Consider the following 19168-nt stretch of genomic DNA (forward strand, 5'->3'; position numbering starts at 1 on the left):
CAGCACCATGCGCAGGTCGCCTTTTTCCCCATTGGCAATCGGCAACTTAATCTCACTAGCCAGCGCGACCCCAGCATCAACCCTACTCAAAAGAGCCGACGTAACAACTGTCTGTATTGCAGGAGAGGCTTGTAGAGACTGGTATTATCCTTCAGTCTGGTGCGCCTCTGGTTATACATCCCAGACTTATACCTACAAAGGATATACGACTGGGATATACTGTGAAAGGCCATGTGATGAGACTGAGCTGAAAGATTGCACATGGAAGCTGTGTCAAGGTGAAAGAGATGAGTGTACCCGATCTCCAACGGCGGAAAACTGCCGAACTGCGGTTAAAGAATGCGAACACAACGTGAAGATGCCTCAAGATCTTTGCACAACTCAGTCTATTGGTCAGCCCGTTCTCTACGACAAGACAAGTGGAACGTGCTCTATAGACAGAAAAGCATACACTGGTTCTTTTACTTCGGCGTGGGCCTTGAAAGTCGAATCTACGAACCAATGGCTGGGAATGAGATGCTTTGGGCTTTCCGAAGCAGGCCGGAACAATTTTGAACGGGAAGTGCGATCCAAGTTTGGGGTTAGTTTTGACGGTTTCGGGCGTTCTTCAGTGATCTGTGGGAGATTGTCCGAACATATTTGCAGTATTGAAGACAAGGCTCATCTGGAATCATTTTCGGTGTCAGCTAAGGTATTGTGCGAGCAGTCAGAACCTGCGAATGGCTATACTCCTGTTTTTGGAGCCTGGACCTGATGAAGACCTGGGAACTTTACGAATGATAAGGATTTCAGAAGCTTCCCAAGGTTGTTCGAGAAAATTATCTGTAATTCGTGAATTTGCTGTGAAAGAGACTGCAGATGTTGTGCTAAGCGACGGTATCTCTATAGGCCTATTAGCATGGTAGTTGGCAGTTGACCACTGGATGTATTTCTGCTTTCTTTGTGAGCCTGCAAAGTTCTTGAATTTGAAATAGTTAAGATATAGGGGTTTGGACAGTTTAGTTATAATTTGTTTCTATCAGTCAAGGTCAAGCAAAGTGGGTAACTCTTATACTTGATACAGCCGTCACTATACCGCTTCTGCCGAAGCCGAGAGTGGTGTCTTGTTTACCACACCGCCCACTTACCTCCGCCAATCTGCCAGACATTATCTGACCGCCCTCCGCATCCGTTGACGCAAGAAGCAAAAGTGAACTTGAAGAAATGCTCCAGCACCATCCTCGAGTGTTGTCTCTTGGAGGATTGGCTTGGGAAAGCTTATACTGCTTTTCTCTGATCTGTTTCCATCAGTAGTTTACAATTGACCTGTTCAAACGGTGAGTGGAGCCGATTCTTCCTTTCTATTGATCGTTGTCCAAAGCTCGGTATCGTCATCGGCGGGGGTTTGTCGGTTCATGTGGTACGATGCTCTAGGTTATGGAAGACCTGGATATGGAAACTGATTCAGGTCCTTTGTAATCCCGAATTGATGTTATGTGCTTTTCTCATATCAATGCTTCAAGACTATGTTATTGGGCGCATTCCTAATATGGAGCCGCTAACCATTCGTAGGTCAATTGAAAACCACATATCTTGTCAATAAGTGGATCCTCCTAGGATCATCAAATAGTAAATATGGCATCCAACTCAATCAATATTGCCTTCAGGTCTGCAGGACCTAGAGCCCGCGCAATTCCTTCTCTGCGCTGTTCTCAGCGACCGTCAATCCTCCACAGACAGCCCGTGTTTCGGCAAGCAAGCTTGAGGTATGCCTCGGATACTGCCGCGGAGACAACGGAGACCGTGAAGGAGACCGTGAAGGAGGCACCTAAGAAGGCGGGCCGGGGACTCCGGAGGACCGTTATCGGTACTTCCTTGGCTCTTACCCTTCTAGTTGGCTTCGTGTATGGAACGGATACTAGGGCTAGTGTTCATCGGTATGGCGTGGTCCCTCTGATTCGGCTGTTGTACCCTGATGCGGAGGATGCGCACCATATCGGAGTGGATGCTTTGAAGAATCTTTACAAGTTTGGACTTCATCCTAGAGAACGGGGGAACCAGGACGGTAATGGCGTCCTCGCAACCGAGGTAATGGCCTATTTTGCGGCAGAGCCTTAGAAGATTGAAACTGAACAGTTTGGGGTTTTAGGTCTTCGGATACACCCTTACCAATCCGATTGGTATTTCCGCTGGACTTGACAAGCACGCTGAAATCCCGGACCCGCTCTTTGAGATCGGACCTGGAATCGTCGAAGTGGGTGGTACCACTCCGCTACCACAAGAAGGTAACCCCCGACCTCGTGTCTTCCGGCTCCCGTCCCAGAAAGCGATGATCAACCGATATGGTCTCAACTCCAAGGGCGCCGACCATATGGCAGCTGTTCTCCAACAGAGAGTCCGCGACTACGCATATGCCCATGGATTCGGAGCGCATGACCTGGCCGAGGAGCGTGTCCTGAACGGCGAAGCTGGTGTTCCCCCAGGCAGTCTCCGGCCAGGAAGACTCCTCGCTGTTCAGGTCGCAAAGAACAAGGTGACGCCAGATGCCGACATCGAAGCCATCAAGCGTGACTATGTGTACTGCGTTGATCGGGTGGCCAAATACGCCGATATCCTCGTGGTGAATGTTTCCAGCCCCAACACCCCCGGCCTGCGTGATCTCCAGGCGACTGCCCCTCTTACCGCCATCCTGAAGGCCGTCGTCAGTGCAGCACAGAGCGTCGACCGCAAGACCAAGCCACGTGTCATGGTCAAGGTCAGCCCCGACGAGGACGCCGACGAACAAGTCTCCGGTATCTGTGCCGCAGTCCAGGGCTCTGGTGTCGACGGTGTAATCGTGGGGAACACAACCAACCGCCGCCCTGAACCCCTGCCGAAGGGCGTACCCCTCCCCGCGAAAGAACAGACCACCCTGAAAGAGACCGGTGGTTACTCTGGCCCTCAACTCTTCGACCGCACCGTGGCCCTGGTAGCTCGGTACAGAGCTCTCCTCGACCAAGCGCCCGTTACGTCAGAACTCGCTGAAGCTGCTCAGGAGGCTACTTCGAAACTGGTACAGGCGGAACCTGACTCGGAAAACGTTCCTCCAGTGGAAGCTCCCAATCCCGCTAACCAAGTTCCCCGTAAAGTCATCTTCGCTTCGGGAGGTATCACTAACGGCAAGCAGGCTCAGGCTGTCCTTGATGCTGGTGCCTCCGTCGCTATGATGTATACGGGCGTTGTGTATGGTGGAATCGGCACCGTGACTCGTGTAAAGCAGGAGATGCGCGAGGAGAAGAAAGCTTAGAAGATTTTAGATGGGGGTGACTGTTTTTGAGTACAGTATGTGTAAATAGTGTTCGGCAGTGTTTGACGTTCGTTCTATAAAAGCTAGAAATATTTGGTTTCAATTTGACATTTCCACGCTCTCAGCGTTTCAGCCTATACCTGATAAAGGAGTATCTGAATTCATCCACAGGTATCCACATGTACCCTATTTCAGGGACAGTATAACATTAACAGAGAAGAGGAGAAATGAAAGATCATGACAATCTAAGCTCGTATACTTCGTCAACCCGACCTGGCTTTTACCCCTCTATGCTATGCATATGCAGTTCATTACGGAAAAACGCATTACTACGAAGAAAGAAATCAAGCGACGTTCAACGTCTCCTCGACTTCCCTGACCACCTTCCGCACGCCCTCGATCTCATGGGCGAATCTCCCCAGGAACATGCCGTCAACGGCTTTCCCCAGACCGCCCGCGCCCCACAGGCCCGGCCCGGCACTTCCCCCATACAAAATGCGGACGTCCCCAGGACGCTCCCCAATCACCGCCTTGATGCCGTCCACCACGGCAGAAATGTGATCGACGCCAGCTGGCCTGGGCTTTCCTATCGCCCACACGGGCTCATAGGCGAAGATCACAGGCGCATGGGCGGGGATGGCCTGAAGGACTGCGCGCACCTGCACCTCGCACTCGCGCACGGCCAGCCCAACGGCGTGGGACGCAACGGGGCCCGGCGCTGTGACCTCGCCAATGCACACGAGCGGCACCATACCGTGGGCAGAGGCCGCAGCGGCCTTGCGACCGGTCTGGTCGTCTGTTTCGCCGAACAGGGAGCGGCGCTCGGCGTGGCCCAGCTCGACGATGGACACACCCATGGCGCGGAGGGCGAGTGGGGACACTTCCCCCGTGTATGCGCCCAGCGGCTCCCAGAAGCAGTCCTGGGCGCCCAGGAGGAACGCGGGTGGCAGGGTCTTGGCTTCCTGAGGGGCTAGGCTGGCTTCATAGTTTTTGAGGATCTCGTTGCTGGGGTAGATGGTCAGGAAGTCGGGGATCAGGGCCAACAGGAGCTTGGAGCGGTTCGCGGGCCGCACAATGTCATTCTGGGGGTCGAGCAGAGCGCGGAGATAGTCTAGTGTTCGGGTGGGTGTGAAGTACATCTTCAGGGAGATGATGAGTAAGGTGCTGGGTAGCACCGGGTATGTTTGCTCCGTAGCGGCCATTTTTGGTCTGTCTCTGGTTTGGTTTCTTTTGTGTTCTGTGGTTCGCTGGAAATCCTGGTCGATTGCGAGCCGCTAGTTTGACACTCGCACGCAACGCTGGGTGGGAAACTCGTAATTCTCGGGAGGGTTGGATATAGACAACCACTCTGGTGTGATTCCTGGGATAACCGCCGCGACGCTAGAAACTCCACTTTAGGCGACACGGAAAAGCGAGTTCGTTTCCTGGAGACCGGGGAAACCAGAAGTACGAATATATTTGTTGGGGAAAGTGGAACAAATCTCCGAAACACGAAAATAGCAGGGAGACGACGTTGAACTGAGGGGAATTCTGCCAATCAACTTGGTCAGTGCGATCCGCGGGGAGTCGTTTGGGTTGCGTCGTTCGTCCAGTGAGTTCAGTTGATTTTGGACCTAGTAAATTAAATGGCGCCTGAGGCCACCTGCGGCTGTGAGCGGACGAAAGTCTGGGACTAAACCAGGAGGTTCGGTAACCAAGTGGGCTTACCCAGCGACAAAAAAGAGGAGACAGTCGATCGTCCCACGCGAATGCATCCCCCAGCGGGTGATGTCACTGGCTGAAAGGGAGAGGTTTTGTGGACCAACTATGGGGATGCACCCTGTCAGATCATGGAGTCGCGAGATGTCATATGTGGGTGAATCCTTATATTATGGAGGCCGGGAGGGTGTGGTATACCAATGTATCCCCCAGTGCCAATTTGGACTCCGAGGAGGGACGTTGGCGACCATAATAACTGTTGGCGGGGGAAGGGTGTGTCCAGGAGGGGTCACTGGAACTAGTTATGAAACTATCGTCGCAACCGATCGTTCCGATATGAGGCCAAGGCGTGAAGTCAGAAACTGAGGCATCCAAGCCGTGTGTATGGAACAATACCGAACGCCATGGATGGGATGTACTGTTGCGTGCATTCCGGGTGCCGCATGGACCTCCCGGTTCCACGAGTGACGGTAATTTTACACGAGGCACCAGTCCTCATGCGGTAAGTTCTGTCTGAGAGCCTGTTTGCCGACTTTGCTGCGATTCCCTGTTCTGGTACCCTTGATGCCTCGCGGCCTAAGGACGTGATGGTTGATCGGATGGCTGTGGGCCACCAATTAATGAAATGGGTTTGGTTCGAAAGGTGGAGTTTCCCCCGGTGCAGTGGGAGAGAGCCGAGCCGGGCCTATTCTGCCCCAGTCCTTTCGGGAGCTCCTCATTAGGACATGCGAGGTCTCCTGCCCTCAATAGCTTGACTGAGATTTTTTTCTAAAATATGGAGACAAGAGGTACACATGACCTCTATATATCTACACTTGGGAATTCGCCAGGCAATCTGAGGGTCTGGAATTCAATTTTCGAGTATCATGTGCTGGGTTCGATTTTTCGACGCCCACTAGTGCCAAGCAGATACAGGCAGGTATCCTGCACTAGGCCAAGCGAAGGAGTCAATCGTTACCGTGAAGGTGCCCGCCATCATTGGTGCCGAGCTGAATTCAATTCTATCTCTGGCCACATTAATCTATGCACGTTGATACGAAAATGGTCTCCATCTGATTAACCAATCCGAAAGTACGGTCTTTCGTTGGAGTCTCCTGGACTTTACTCCTTTGGGCGTGTCCGCAGCAGTCCGTACAATCCGTGGGTACCGAGTTGTCGCAACCACCTGTCGCTATGACCCAACAATTAGAGATACCCCAGAGTTACAGCCCCTGTGGGGAAGCTACGATTGCCCATCGTGAGCGAACATGAATCCAAAGGATTCTTCAGGCGCATCGACGTGGTGCAGTGCCGTCTCGTCAGCGGCTGTGTTGGGAGGGGTTGGAATGTTTTTTGCAGATACTGCTGAGCATTCCGGCAGAACTCTAACATGCAGACGGCAGGTTTCTCGACGGCCTCGAAAGGGCCAGATAATCCCGCTCAATACACACAGGGTTGGTGGTTTGATTTGATTCCGTTCCATGGCAGTTTTTGATAGGAAACTAAGGCCTTAGGCTCTCGGCTAGCCTGGCCAGGAATAGTGGATGGGATATTATTGGCTACATGGGCTGCAGCCATCTAAACCGCGCCCCACGGGACATCGGAAGGATTGCAATTCATAGTCGTTTCATTGACAAGGGAACTCATTATGCAAGGGCTCTCTCTCTTTGACTTCGTAATAGAAAACGGAGGTGGCGGCGCCATGACCGGGTAGATATTGACTTCGCCGGGAGCTTATGCTGTAAATCAGTGTCAGTACCTTAGTAGACCTACATGGTGGTTATTTAGGAAGCTTTGGCGACCAAATAGAAAGCAATTGTCCCCTAAAAGATCCGAATGTTGCCTGCTCAGTATAACGTCCATTGGGCAATGATTGGACCATGCAACGTCTGGGTACTCTTGCACCTCATAAGCCACGCAGGTTTTAGTTCCAGGAGTTCCGACTCCGATCCCTCCATCATACCCATGTAAAGCTATGACGCCACCCGTGGGGCAGTTGGAACCAGACATCATCCTCGATGCGTCGTCCTTTGGATCCTGTTGCGGTGGGGATGTTCTGTCGGAGAGATTTATGCGCAACGAAAAAGATAGCACGGGCGATTCATCCCTTATGCTTTAACCCAATCAATACACCTGTCCGTCGCCGAGGTTTGGTTCGATGGTGAGGCACGGCGCAACCTTCCCCAGATAAGAAGGAAGAGCTAGAATTGAACTTAGTTTGACCCGGGGAGAGAATGGAGGGGGACGGGCTGACTTTCCAAGCTATATAAGGATCCATGATTCCTGTCTTCGGTCCCATCCTTTCCATTCACCCAGATACTTTCCTCCAGTCTCAATTCACTAATTCAATTCCTCTTTCTCTCAACCCTAAACAAACCGTCGCAGAAGTCAATTGACTCATATACCCCAAGTTATCACCATGTCTGCCGATCAGAAGCCCCTTCGCATTGTCATGGCCTGTGACGAGGCTGGCCAACCCTACAAGGAGACTCTTAAGGCTGCCCTCGAGAAGAACCCTCTCGTCGCGTCCGTCGCTGATGTTGGTGTCAACTCGACCTCCGACAAGACTGCCTACCCTCACCCCGCCGTCGCCGGTGCGAAACTCATCAAGGAGGGCAAGGCGGACCGTGGTCTCTTCATCTGCGGCACGGGTCTGGGTGTTGCTATCGCCGCCAACAAGGTTCCCGGCATCCGCGCCGTCACTGCTCACGACTCCTTCTCCGTCGAGCGTGCGATCCTGAGCAACGACGCCCACGTCCTCTGCTTCGGTCAGCGCGTCATTGGCATTGAGCTCGCTAAGAAGCTTGCCAACGAGTGGCTGACCTACCGCTTCGATCCCAAGAGCGCATCGGCCGCCAAGGTCCAGGCCATCTCCGACTACGAGGCCGAGTTCGCCAAGCTCAGTAAATCTTCTGATAATGGCGCTTGAAACCATGCGCGAGCGAACGGATCGCGTGTCGACGATGCCATCTTCGCGACGGCGCTCATGGCTCACCGTTCGATCATCGAGATTCGTTTGGTCGAAGCATCCAATCACTTCTCCCTTACGCCGTGTTCTTATACCTCTTCCGAGCGAGGGGACAGCATCCTGATCAGGGTGGACTGCTCCGCGAGCTTTTTTTTATAATATTGCATTCACAAAATAAGTCAACGATACCACGAAGCGCTTGGAATGAATTTGGCTGGCCGAATTTCCCTTGTTTTGTTTTACTCCGTCCTGGCTACTAGTTGCTAGATCGCAGGGTTAGGATAGAATGAATATTATCTTTTGAACAGTACCGCTATCCCATCACTAATAACCACTGAAGTCTAGAAATGGATGAAGTAAATCTGAAACATTACAATACCAACACATAGTTCCATAAAGAGTTAGAACGCCAAAAAAAAAGAACGTTGCTGACTGATCCGATATCCTCCGCCATCATTCTTTGTGCATCGATCAGCTTCGATCTCAAGAAACAGCGACAACCCTCTTTAATCATGGAGACACATTCCCTCGTTCTCCTTCTTCATATCCGGTCACACCGACCGAACACAGTCAGACTTACCGCCCGTCACCCATTGGGCTGACACCATCCGGGACTTACCCGACGACACCAACAACCACTACATTAGTAGTTTCAGATCCCCGTTAATTGCCATCCCGCTCGCTTTATAGCACCAAGACCCCCGACAATAACAGGTAGATTCCCAGGGTCAGCGACAACCTCCGCGCCCAAAGCGTTGGCCTCGGTTCCCAACCCTCGTTGCCGTCTGATCATTCCGTTCCAGCGGTTCTATATAATTCTCTTCTTTTCTATCTTTAGTTCGGTCCCAGGAGATCACTTAGTTGCGGACACCGTGTGGAGCGCCCCACTCCAATTTGGCCGATAGTCGCTTTGTAATTCAACTTCACAAAAAAAAGTAACAGGAACGGCGCATCGCACATTGGATACCGAGGAAAGTTCGTGCTTTCTCATTCTTGGTTATATATCGAATCAAATCATCCGATCTAGACAATGGCGTTTGAATTGAAGGAGAAGGGTAACCAGCTCTTCAAGGAGGGCGATTACAATGGTGCCGAGGAGCTGTATTCGCAAGCGTGAGTTTCGCTGATTCTATTCGATTTATGTTGCATCATTCCCAAGAAAAGGATGAAAAGAAAAGGGGATTTTTTTGTATCTACATATCTGAAAAACAAAGACCACACCCCCCAGGCTAATCGCCAACGTGGCATAGAATCCACAAGAATCCGCGCGAACCGACGTTCTTTACGAACCGCGCTCTGACTCGGATCCGGCTCGAGCTATGGGAGGGCGTGGAGCATGATGCGCGCGCTGCGATTAGCCTGTATGGGCCCAAGAGCGCGTCCAGCCTGAAGAGCTGCTGGTACCTGGCGCAGGCGCTGTTGGGACTGCAGCGTCCGCAGGAGGCGTATGAGGTCGCTATCGATGCGTACCGGGCGAGCCTGGCGGCGAAGAACGTGCAGACGGAGAATCTGTCCAAGGCGGTTCTGCGCGCGAAGCAGCAGATCTGGGCGCACAAGGAGACAGCACGGCTGCGGGAGATGAATGCGACGCTGGCGAGTGTGGAGGCGTTGATTGAGTCGGACTTGAACCGGGCATTGGCGGAGTTGCAGGGAAAGTTGGATCGGGAGGAGATTGGACAGATTGGGTTTGTGGAGGATCAGAAGGCGCTCCGTGAGGATGCGAAGAACCATACGCAGAATGTGAGAGATGCGTTCCGGATTGCATCCAAGGGGGACATCCAGGAGAGGGTGAGTTTGTCTATCGCAATCGGAATGGCTGTGGTGGTACTGCAGTGGGACTGTGCTAACTGTGTGTGGCAGGTTGTACCCGATTACTTGGTCGATGGGATCACCTTCGAGATCATGCACGACCCCGTTATCACTCCGTCTGGAACCAGCTTTGACCGCATCGGCATCCAGAAGTACGTTGAGCAGGCCGGGGTCGACCCGATTACTCGGACGTCTATGACGGTCAATGACCTGCGGCCAAACTATGCGCTTAAAGCGGCGTGCGAGGAGTTCCTGGACAAGAACGGCTGGGCTGTAGATTGGTAGTGGAATTTTGCCTTCTAGCCTATTGGTCTTTTTCTTTTTCTTTTTTGTTTTGTACTTGTTGTTTTAGCTATATGTGTGTTGTAGCGACGAGTTACCCTATTTTGTTTGCATAGTGGCGTTGGGAATATTGAACGATATGGATACCTGACATGAATACACCCTCCACCCACCCAGGATCAGAATAATTACTACGTACAAGTAATAGTAGACACATTCTATACCATCACGAGCTAGCCAGAAAGACAGAATCAGGTGCCAGCCATGTGAGTCCCAACAAACAAGTCACCCAGAAATTACCCCACCAAAACGCAACCAAACAAACAATTCCCCCCACTTCGTCTCCCCTCCCCCAAAACCAACAAAAGCCTCATCTTCTCTGCATCCAAAATACTCCCATCCTCACTACAGAACCTATCTTCTCAAACCAAATCAAAATGTCCGTCGACGCCTTCTTCGAGAACCTGAGCTTCGCCCAGTCCGGCGCTAAGTTCGCCGAAATCCAGTCCGCTGCCGCCGGCATCAACATCGATCTCCTCAAGGCCGCCGTCGAGGCTGTCCTTGGCGGCGACGACAACGCCACGGTCGAAGGCCCTCTGGCTGATGCCCTGAAGGCTGGTTTCGAGTTCGCGACTAAGCTTGTTAAGATGCTGAGCAAAGAGCCCGGTCAGATGGAGATGCTCACTGTATGTGCCTCATCCTTCCTCCTTCTAAGGTTGGGTTGAAGCCGATGCTGATGGGTGAATGAATAGTTCTACAAGTACTTCAAGCGCGCCCGCAACGAGACCCCTGCTGAGCCCTCGTTCTACCAGCTTGAGGTGAGTTTTCTTTTTCCTTTGGCTATTTTCTGTGAGGATGGCGACTGACGGGTGATTTCTTTTCTCTGTAGTCGAAGTACAAGTATAACGCCTGGAAGGAGATCAGCCACATCAGCGAGCAGAAGGCCCAGGCTTTGTACATCGAGGAGGTTAGCAAGGCCATCGAGAAGCACGGTACCCGCGAATAAGTGTTGGGCGTGATTGTCTTGAACTAGGGAGGAATATGAACTTGGATACTATGGGCTTGGTGACGAGTTACGAACGACGTTAGATTACTGCCTTTTGCTGTTATCTACATGCTTCTAGTGCATATACAGATTTTGGTTCGTTTGATTCCGGTAGCATGTGGGCTAGTCGAGTGTCCATGTTTGGCCGAGCCAGTCGGGTTCGGAGTGTTGCGCTGTTGCGCACCAGGGCGTGTCGTGGGCTGTGTAGGGTGTTAGGGGGAGGTCGTAGGGCATGCGCAGGCCGATTACTGTGTCTGTTGTTTGTGTGTTGTCTTTGTTTGCAAGAGATTCGGGAGTGTCGCGTTTGAAACTGGGGACCATGGTGGCGGACTCGGCGTCCTCCACGTATAGTTGCGGCCATACCATGACCCCTATCTCCCAGCTGCAGATCCTTACCTCCCCTGCAGTGTTGACAGCTGCTCCCCATGCCTGTGTAGAGAGGTTCGCTGAGGTGACCATTGCCCAGTCGATGGTGTCCATTTTCTCAGCATCAGAGAACCGAATATATGTTTTGATATGTGGCGCGGCTCGACGACGGCCTGCGTCTTGTTTGGATGTAGGACTCGGCTCTGCCGCGTCATGATCACCCGCCCAGTGTCGAAGGTACGGCCGCATGTACTGCAGTTGTTTTTGCTGCGCTGCGCTTTGGAGTTTCATGTGGATTGACCCCCCGGAGCCGTAACCGTTCAGGGAACGGCGAATCTCATCAGCCGTAGGGAAAATGATAGAATACTTGGGTTGTCGAGTAGATGCCGATGCTGGCGAAAGGGATGCAAACAGGACATCTTTCAGCCACTTATCTGTCTGGCCCAGTGTAGCAACGGAGGATATCTACGCGTGTCAGCATGCAATGTATGCGAGTACGTTGATACAGATAGACCAACCTGAGTAACAATATGTGGTGTAGTAGCTTTACTGCTATTCTGAGCCGGAGAGATGCGGCTTGTGATATCCTTCAACGCAGGCCAACCCCATAGCGTCTTCTTCTGCGAGTCGAGATCGTTGATCTTCTGCTTCGACGGCACACTAGCTACCAGTGCGGCACGAATAGCTCCAAAGTCGTACTGCCTAAGCTGGTTGACCAGCGGGCCTGTCTTTTTCGGGCCATACTCACCCAGATAAGCCAGTAGGTCTCTCTTAAACCGTGCACCGCTACCCAAGGCTAGGTCTTCTTCTTCCAGACCATCCGTCTTTAGCAGCGGCAGTAGAGGCGACCTCCAAACCGCCTGAGACATATTAGCCCAGTCACCGGGGATCATATTGGCCGTATGAACGACGACCCTAACAAGGTTAATCACTATTCGCCCACAACCCAGAAGAGCAGAGGGGAGCAGAGCAATACATACTGCGCCAGATCATCATGTCTCAGCAGAACCATCATCTTCGAATGATGCGTACCAAAGGCCTCTGGCATGTACGCCACAATAGCCTCCACATTCGGGTATCGCGAACACGCTTCCTGCACAAACACACACACACGATCAGTACGCCTACAGTCCCCAATCTATCATCAACTCCAAGCATGGATACAACAACAACAAACATACATCAATGCGCACCCGATTCGGCGCATCCCGTTTCCAAGACCCATGCACAACCTTCACCTTCACCAGACGCCGTACATCCTCGTCGAACTGGCTCATGATGAAATCCACATCGTGCAGGTAGTTGAACTGCCAGCATTCGCGGATCAACGGATCCCCGAGCACATCGCGCAGTCGCACCGTGTCTACGTTGTTGTCTGAAGACGCGGCGAGATCGCGGATATGCGTTAGCTGGAATGGGGAAGGTAGCACACGCTGTTTTGGGTTGCTTTCTTCTGTAGGCTGAGCAGGCGGCACAGACTGCGATTGGGATCTCCTTTGGGATCTCCGGGATGGTGGAGATGGGGGCGTGATGGATCGGCGGAGTGATGCCAGCTTCCCTTGGATAGGGGGAGTCTGCTTTAAGGATTCGTTATTGTCGGGTTCTACGGGGTTGCTGGAGGATAGTTTGATGCGCTTTGCGGGATGATCGCCAGCCATTGTTGTATTATCGGGTCTTGTGTGGTGCTGCTGCTGTGGCCAGGAGGTGGTTGCTCTTTGTTGATACGGCGGATGATACAATGTATGGGGCCTCAGGCCACACGTCATGCCAAGTCTTGGGATAGAGGTGAATGTTCTATGTGGTGGCATGGGGGAATATTGAATAAAAGATAATATTGGGGTTTATAGGATAGTGTAGGATGAAGACTACTAGTTCTTTCTGGTCTTTTCTGTGTTTGGTCTGTCGCCACTCGCTAGGACCTGTTTCTCGCTCGGCTGCGTTGAGATGTATATACTTACCCGTTCAAGGCTTGGTGGATGTCACATTCCATCTTCAAGTTAGTATATCTATAGCTAAATATTATAAACTTACATAGATGCTTAAACTGAGAGAAGTAATCATGAGCTTTCAAACAAGCTACTTATTGTGTATTATTATTATAAAGTATTTTGGATGTGACTCACAGACTCATAACCATACTTCTAGAGCATTACCTGCCATATCAATGTACATTGTTTTTAGGGATAATCACTAAGGGACGAAAACTTCTAATATACAGCAATTTTATAATGATACAGGCTTTCTCTAATCTATATACACAGTGCGAAACTGCTCAATTAATAATAAAACAATTTAAGAAGGTAAAGAGATAAAAAGCGATCACCACATGAACCGTTGGATCTTGCCAGGCTCCTGGGGCCACTCGAAACCCTTGTAGAGGAAAATGTATCCGGTCACAACGTTGATGACCAAGAACCAGAAGGTTTCCACGAATAGTGGGAAGTTGGTGGCGATCTTCGCATGCAGCGCTTCTTTCGCATTCTGAGGACGCTGCTCCCGGTAAACGAGCGGCGTGGGCTGCCGGGGGAGATGTAGTCGCCACATTACCCAGGGGATTATGAAGTATCGTGGCTCAACCAGCGGCGCAGTGATAAGTGAGAGAGCCGTGGCGGCAAGCCAGACAAGGACAAAGCTGACTCGCGGCGCATTCGGTTGCTGCAGTTGGCGTTGCTTGATCGCCTCTTGGATTCTCGCGAATGCTTCCGGTGTTAGCTGTTGGGTTTTGGGAGGCTGAGTGACTTTCCTAGAAGGCTTCTTCTTGCTGTCGCTCTGTTTTTGGGCTTTTTGACCTTTCAGAACAGATGGCCGGGAGGCCGGCGTGGGCTGTGGAGCTTGGACGAATCGAGGCGGCGGTGCAGTAGTCGAGAAGCCAAAGGCTGAAACAACCGCCCAACCGCAGAGGAAGTAAATAATAGTCGCGGCATATTTGACAGCTGGATGAGTCCGAAGAAGAATGCGAAAGACGTAGAAGACATAGTGACGGTTGTCGGCGAGTGTGAAGGGGTGGACGATAGTGTTGTAGTGAACGGTGGCCAGCATAACAGGGACGATCGTGAGAAATGTCAAAATTTTGGGGAGACCTGTCTGCTTCTCGGAAAAGCCATAGTGCATGAACTTGGGCAGAGAGATTTTGGGTAGGATCATATTTGCAACCGGTGAAATCAGGATAGGCCACGAGAAGAAAAAGATATAAGGCCAGATATACAGCATCTGAGGCAGATGCAAGCCCGCAGTATGGAATTCTTTGTGTCCTAACAGATTTATGAGACACTGGATATAAGTAGATCATCGTTGAACTTACCCAGGACAACCCCATTATTCCACAACACAAAACCTCCGAAGGCCATAAGAATGACCACATATGGGATTGAGGAGATAACAACCTGTCCGAAGTTACCAAGCGCAGCAGAACAGAGGGAAACGGCAGTTTTAAAATAATCTAGAGCTCCATTAGCAAGATATATACCATGAGATCAAGGTAACCCACCTGCCAATGAAGCCTCTGATACTTGAGGGTCATACAATTCATTCTTGAAGCCTCCTTTGGCAATATCCGCAAGATTCGATGACTGACATGTCTTGGCCGATGTCCGCAATGTCCGGATGACCTGCAATCCGCCTAAGAAAACCGCGACCCAGAAGATGTTGGTCTGTCTAAAGGCTAGGGCAGCCACCCCCAGAAGGATGAACAGAAAAGTCTGACCAGCGGAGGCATTTGGAGTCGATCGTTTAAGGTCCCAGTTGTACGCTTCAATTACGACCAACAGGGCAAGGATATCGGTATAGTAGAGGCCCGAGAAGAAGAACAACGGCGGAAAGAGACAGATATTCAGTACAGTGTGGCTTAGCCATGCGCCAGATGGACGGGTATTGCGTTCTTTGCGTAGGCTATCGAGCAAGGTCTGCAATCTCAAGGGCAGGAAGATGGTGGCGGCTGCAACGTTGGTTGAACGGAGTGCTTCCGCATTGAGTTCCGTCAGGGAACCTCGAAGCAAAAGCGCGCCAGCGCAAAGAAGATACGACCAGAGGTATAGTCCAGGGGGCGTAGTGATTTTCGGGTCCCAGTGCGTCCACTTGTGATGCCAATATGCTTGAGCTTGAGGAATATGGAAAGCTTCATCCAGATACGGCTCCGGAACCACGGCATTGACCCGATTCATCCATACAGGTATTGAGAGCAAAACAAAAGGAACCGCATAACGGGCGGCAAGAGCCAGGCCCGACTGAGGCTGAACGGCGCTCATAGTATTGACTTGGACCAATTGACCATGAAGCTGGAATGATTGAAGTAAAGAGTGGAATCATGAAGCAAGTACGTCAATAAATTAAATTGACCGCGGAGACATTAATCCTGCAAACAGAACAAACACCCACCGCATTGGGCAATTCTATATCCCCAGCTTTATCCATGGTCTAGACGCTGCGACGATCATCGTTGTCTTCTTTACTGAACGTTTTAAATGATATGAACGACTGTCGCTAGGACTTGTGCATCCCGATAAGGTTTTTTTCCTGTGTTCTCTGAAATCTTGACGGCCAATGGCCTTTCCCCTCCCGCGGGGCATTACGCCCCCGGAGATATCCTTTCTTGCTGAAATGGAGATGGTCACCATCATTCCTCGTCAACGCTTGGAGGGATTGGAGCTTCTTGGGGTAAGTATCTTGTTCTACACCCATGTTGTATTGACGAATATGTCTCCTGCCCATCTGAATCATGTATACCAAGCAAAACAGCCCAATGAATGAGAAAAGACGGCGGGGCAGTGTTGATAAAAGAAGGAATATACCAAATCAATATTCAGTCTACTTGGAGGTCTATATGCATCTAACATGATGGATCAGGGCCCCGTTGAGCCTCTCCTGCCACCTCGGCGCGCTTCTCTTCCGCTCTGGCTGGCTCTCCTCCTTAAACGCCAACGCCGCGCAAATATCCTTCCTCCGCCCTGGCTCCATCCAGAATCTCTTTCCCTCATCCTCGAAATTGAAACCCAACACCACGAGTACCAGCATGCATTCTCCGCGCCGCCTCCACTTCCAGGCCAACCAAGCCTTCGAGATCGCGGAGAACGACCTGTCGCTATGCCTCGCTATACCCCAGATGGCGGACGGTACTACCCAGCACCGCCATTCCTCCCCCAGAATGTCGCGCAGGACCATGTTCCATCTGGCGAGGCTCCATCACTGCCATTTCACTGGCTAGAAGTTGGAACGATGCTTCTTGACGCTGCTAGTGATGACTTAGTGGACCCGGACCAGACCCGAAGGCTCTTGAAAGAACTGCGTGAGGTGCGAACAGCTAAGATAAGATCAGGCGTGGATGCGCTAGATGCTGCTTCCACTGGCGGGGGTGGGGTAGCATTAACCGGTGTCGGGGCAATGGAGGTTGGAGAGGGAAGAGGCTTCATTGCTGGTGTTGTCGATGGACTAAGGTAGGCTAACCACCCACCTTGCTGAAACAGAACGAATGGGTTCATTGCTAACCTCAAACCTTACTGAACAGAAAGATTGGTGCATCAAAAGAGCAAGCGCGGAGAGAGCAGATGGCAGAAGATATGGCCAATGGTGGATATGACGCTACGCAAGACGACGATGACGATATGGAGTTCTAAAGGACGCATCTTTCGTGGTCTGCTCATTTAGCTTCACAGCTGAGGTTTCGACATCTCGGCATTTGATTCTCCTACGGCCTGATTAGCAATAGGCCAGGCCACGGCCTTGTTGCGAGAAGTGCAACCTCGTTGTCCACGCGGTGAAGTTCTCTCTTGGAAGCTTATGAGGAATGGGAGATATCTTCCAGGTATATCCTCAGCATCAAGACAGCAACTTCAATGGAAAGAGGTGTTACGACTTATCCATGATAGATGGTTACATGTTGGATAACCGAATGATTGAATATGGTCAGCTAATGTATTTAACTTTTGTTCATATATACCCACTTAGAAATACGACCTATAACCCGCCCGAGGGTATACCTATGGATTACCACTGTGCGTCTCACGAACGAGCATGCTAGATAGTCTATTCAACTGCTGTTTACACATGATAGTTACGTGTGGAAATGTCGACTTTGCTGCACAACTCAACAGTCGAATTCAGTGCACACGACATATTGCCTATCCAGGTCATTGCGCTAAAACGGCGGGACTCGCACTTCTAGATACCACCGGAACATCAATTAGGATATTATGCTAAGTCTTCAAAGTTTAGGTTTAAAAAGATAAGAGAGGTATACAGTATAAAGACATAAGCTCTGTCTCCCCAACAGAGTATTGAAAAATGGGAAAAAAGAAGAAGGGTGAGCTTTTCAGATGCGGTGAACGCACGTTTAAGAAGCCCACTCATGTACGGTCGAGGAGATATACCAAAACCAAAATCTATTGCATGACACATTGACGCCAGCGCTTATGCGTTCTCTGATTGAAGTGTTTGCTGTACAGGGGATATATTAGTTTGACTGGAACGAAAGGCGTGAAACTTGAGAGGAAACAGTGGGTACTCACCACCAACCAATCCATGCCTTCGTTAAGACCCTTACCATCAATAGCCGAACACGCCACGATACTCCAGTTTCTGTCTCGCAGTTCGCCAAGCTTCAGAGCCTCCGAGATCTCTCCAGCTCCCTTGGCGCCCGGCTGGTCTTGCTTGTTAGCGAATACCAGCAGGGCGGCCTCGCTAAGTTCCTCCTCATTTAACATGGCCGCAAGCTCATCTGCAGCTGTGCCCAATCGTTCAATATCTGTAGAGTCGATGACGAAGATAACAGCAGCGGTGTTAGCGTAGTAGCATCGCCAGTATGGCCGGATCGATGTTTGACCTCCAAGATCCTAAAATAGAAGACAAAGGTATCAGCCATCATCCCTTCACTTTGTCGTTGGCATATTTGAGATGCTCATCACAATATGCTTACCCAGACGTTGAAATTCAAATTTCTATATGTGACCGACTCAACATTGAAACCGATAGTAGGTATCGTTGTGACGACCTCGCCGATCTATGAGATTAACCGATCGTCAGCATAGCGTTCGTGTAACATATTTTAATTCGGAGAGTCGTATTGCAACATACCTTCATTCTGTACAGGAGTGTAGTCTTTCCAGCATTATCCTGCACCATATCGTGGATTAGCCTCGAATTTCACTGATGCCTAGTGTAAGGCTATAGTCACGTACGAGACCTAAGATGAGAATACGGATTTCCTTCTTTGTCCAGAGGAAGGACCATAGACGCGACAATGAACCACCCATATTGGCGTTTTTGTTTAACCAGACAACGCGACCCTTAATCGGAGATGGGAGGGCTCAAGGGAGGTGTTGCGGAGGTGTGAAGTGGTTGGTGTTGGCTGGATTGACGGCGTAGATGTTGACGGAATCGGGATGAATGGACAATAGGATCAATTCGGGGATTTCACGAGTGGTTTTCCAACAGTTCAGTGGTGCGATACTGACGAAGGAAAAAGGGAAATCGGTATAGCAATAATGACGAACAACACAGAAGCAATAGCTGACTAAATGTTGTATGAATGGGAGGGATTTCTGGATTGTGGCAACGATTGGCCGTGCGGATGTGCTGCGGCGCCGATCGGTGTTGGCCCAAGCTCAGTCTTTCTCGCTCTCTTGGGTCATGGGGATGGAGAGACCCTGCGCCATTGCGAGTGGCAGAATTAACATGAATTGATTGCCGCGCAGGTTCCATTCCATCCTCACCTGCCGTTATTGTTACAACCCTTTTTTTTATAATAAATTACCTCTTCCTCCTA

General features: G+C 50.9%; 9 protein-coding genes across 9 annotated transcripts; 5 read left to right on the forward strand and 4 right to left on the reverse strand.

The window, feature by feature from the left end:
• Positions 1–1550: 1550 nt before the first annotated feature.
• ANOM_006657 (dihydroorotate dehydrogenase 2) lies at positions 1551–3265 on the forward strand (the record flags this gene model as incomplete). The annotated part of the gene is made up of 2 exons (XM_015551913.1): positions 1551–2067; positions 2129–3265. The coding sequence occupies exons 1-2, from the start codon at positions 1615–1617 to the stop codon at positions 3263–3265; spliced, it is 1590 nt and encodes a 529-aa protein (XP_015404408.1). The 5' UTR covers positions 1551–1614.
• Positions 3266–3609: 344 nt separating this feature from the next.
• On the reverse strand, positions 3610–4467 carry ANOM_006658 (triose-phosphate isomerase; the record flags this gene model as incomplete). The annotated part of the gene is made up of 1 exon (XM_015551914.1): positions 3610–4467. The coding sequence occupies one exon, from the start codon at positions 4465–4467 to the stop codon at positions 3610–3612; it is 858 nt and encodes a 285-aa protein (XP_015404419.1).
• A 2894-nt stretch (positions 4468–7361) lies between these two features.
• Positions 7362–7871, forward strand: ANOM_006659 (RpiB/LacA/LacB family sugar-phosphate isomerase; the record flags this gene model as incomplete). Its single annotated transcript, XM_015551915.1, has 1 exon — positions 7362–7871. The coding sequence occupies one exon, from the start codon at positions 7362–7364 to the stop codon at positions 7869–7871; it is 510 nt and encodes a 169-aa protein (XP_015404420.1).
• A 982-nt stretch (positions 7872–8853) lies between these two features.
• ANOM_006660 (putative U-box domain protein) lies at positions 8854–10004 on the forward strand (the record flags this gene model as incomplete). Its single annotated transcript, XM_015551916.1, has 3 exons — positions 8854–9023; positions 9161–9698; positions 9771–10004. The coding sequence occupies exons 1-3, from the start codon at positions 8941–8943 to the stop codon at positions 10002–10004; spliced, it is 855 nt and encodes a 284-aa protein (XP_015404414.1). The 5' UTR covers positions 8854–8940.
• A 434-nt stretch (positions 10005–10438) lies between these two features.
• On the forward strand, positions 10439–11007 carry ANOM_006661 (acyl-CoA-binding domain-containing protein; the record flags this gene model as incomplete). The annotated part of the gene is made up of 3 exons (XM_015551917.1): positions 10439–10687; positions 10754–10819; positions 10891–11007. 3 exons carry the CDS (start codon positions 10439–10441, stop codon positions 11005–11007), a joined length of 432 nt encoding a protein of 143 aa, XP_015404413.1.
• Positions 11008–11169: 162 nt separating this feature from the next.
• ANOM_006662 (tyrosyl-DNA phosphodiesterase 1) lies at positions 11170–13070 on the reverse strand (the record flags this gene model as incomplete). The annotated part of the gene is made up of 4 exons (XM_015551918.1): positions 11170–11877; positions 11931–12327; positions 12393–12505; positions 12594–13070. The coding sequence occupies 4 exons, from the start codon at positions 13068–13070 to the stop codon at positions 11170–11172; spliced, it is 1695 nt and encodes a 564-aa protein (XP_015404416.1).
• Positions 13071–13731: 661 nt separating this feature from the next.
• On the reverse strand, positions 13732–15656 carry alg10 (dolichyl-P-Glc:Glc(2)Man(9)GlcNAc(2)-PP-dolichol alpha-1,2- glucosyltransferase; the record flags this gene model as incomplete). The annotated part of the gene is made up of 3 exons (XM_015551919.1): positions 13732–14663; positions 14714–14851; positions 14900–15656. The coding sequence occupies 3 exons, from the start codon at positions 15654–15656 to the stop codon at positions 13732–13734; spliced, it is 1827 nt and encodes a 608-aa protein (XP_015404415.1).
• A 295-nt stretch (positions 15657–15951) lies between these two features.
• Positions 15952–17021, forward strand: psf2 (DNA replication protein PSF2; the record flags this gene model as incomplete). The annotated part of the gene is made up of 3 exons (XM_015551920.1): positions 15952–16065; positions 16255–16841; positions 16913–17021. The coding sequence occupies 3 exons, from the start codon at positions 15952–15954 to the stop codon at positions 17019–17021; spliced, it is 810 nt and encodes a 269-aa protein (XP_015404411.1).
• Positions 17022–17707: 686 nt separating this feature from the next.
• ANOM_006665 (ADP-ribosylation factor family protein) lies at positions 17708–18872 on the reverse strand. Its single transcript, XM_015551921.1, has 5 exons — positions 18582–18872; positions 18478–18516; positions 18320–18403; positions 17913–18236; positions 17708–17841 (listed from the first exon to the last, which is right to left on the reverse strand). The coding sequence occupies exons 1-5, from the start codon at positions 18654–18656 to the stop codon at positions 17815–17817; spliced, it is 549 nt and encodes a 182-aa protein (XP_015404410.1). The 5' UTR covers positions 18657–18872; the 3' UTR covers positions 17708–17814.
• Between the last annotated feature and the right edge of the window lie 296 nt (positions 18873–19168).

This window comes from Aspergillus nomiae (assembly GCF_001204775.2).
Source record: "Aspergillus nomiae NRRL 13137 chromosome Unknown contig00265, whole genome shotgun sequence".
Classification (NCBI taxonomy): Eukaryota; Fungi; Ascomycota; class Eurotiomycetes; order Eurotiales; family Aspergillaceae; genus Aspergillus; species Aspergillus nomiae.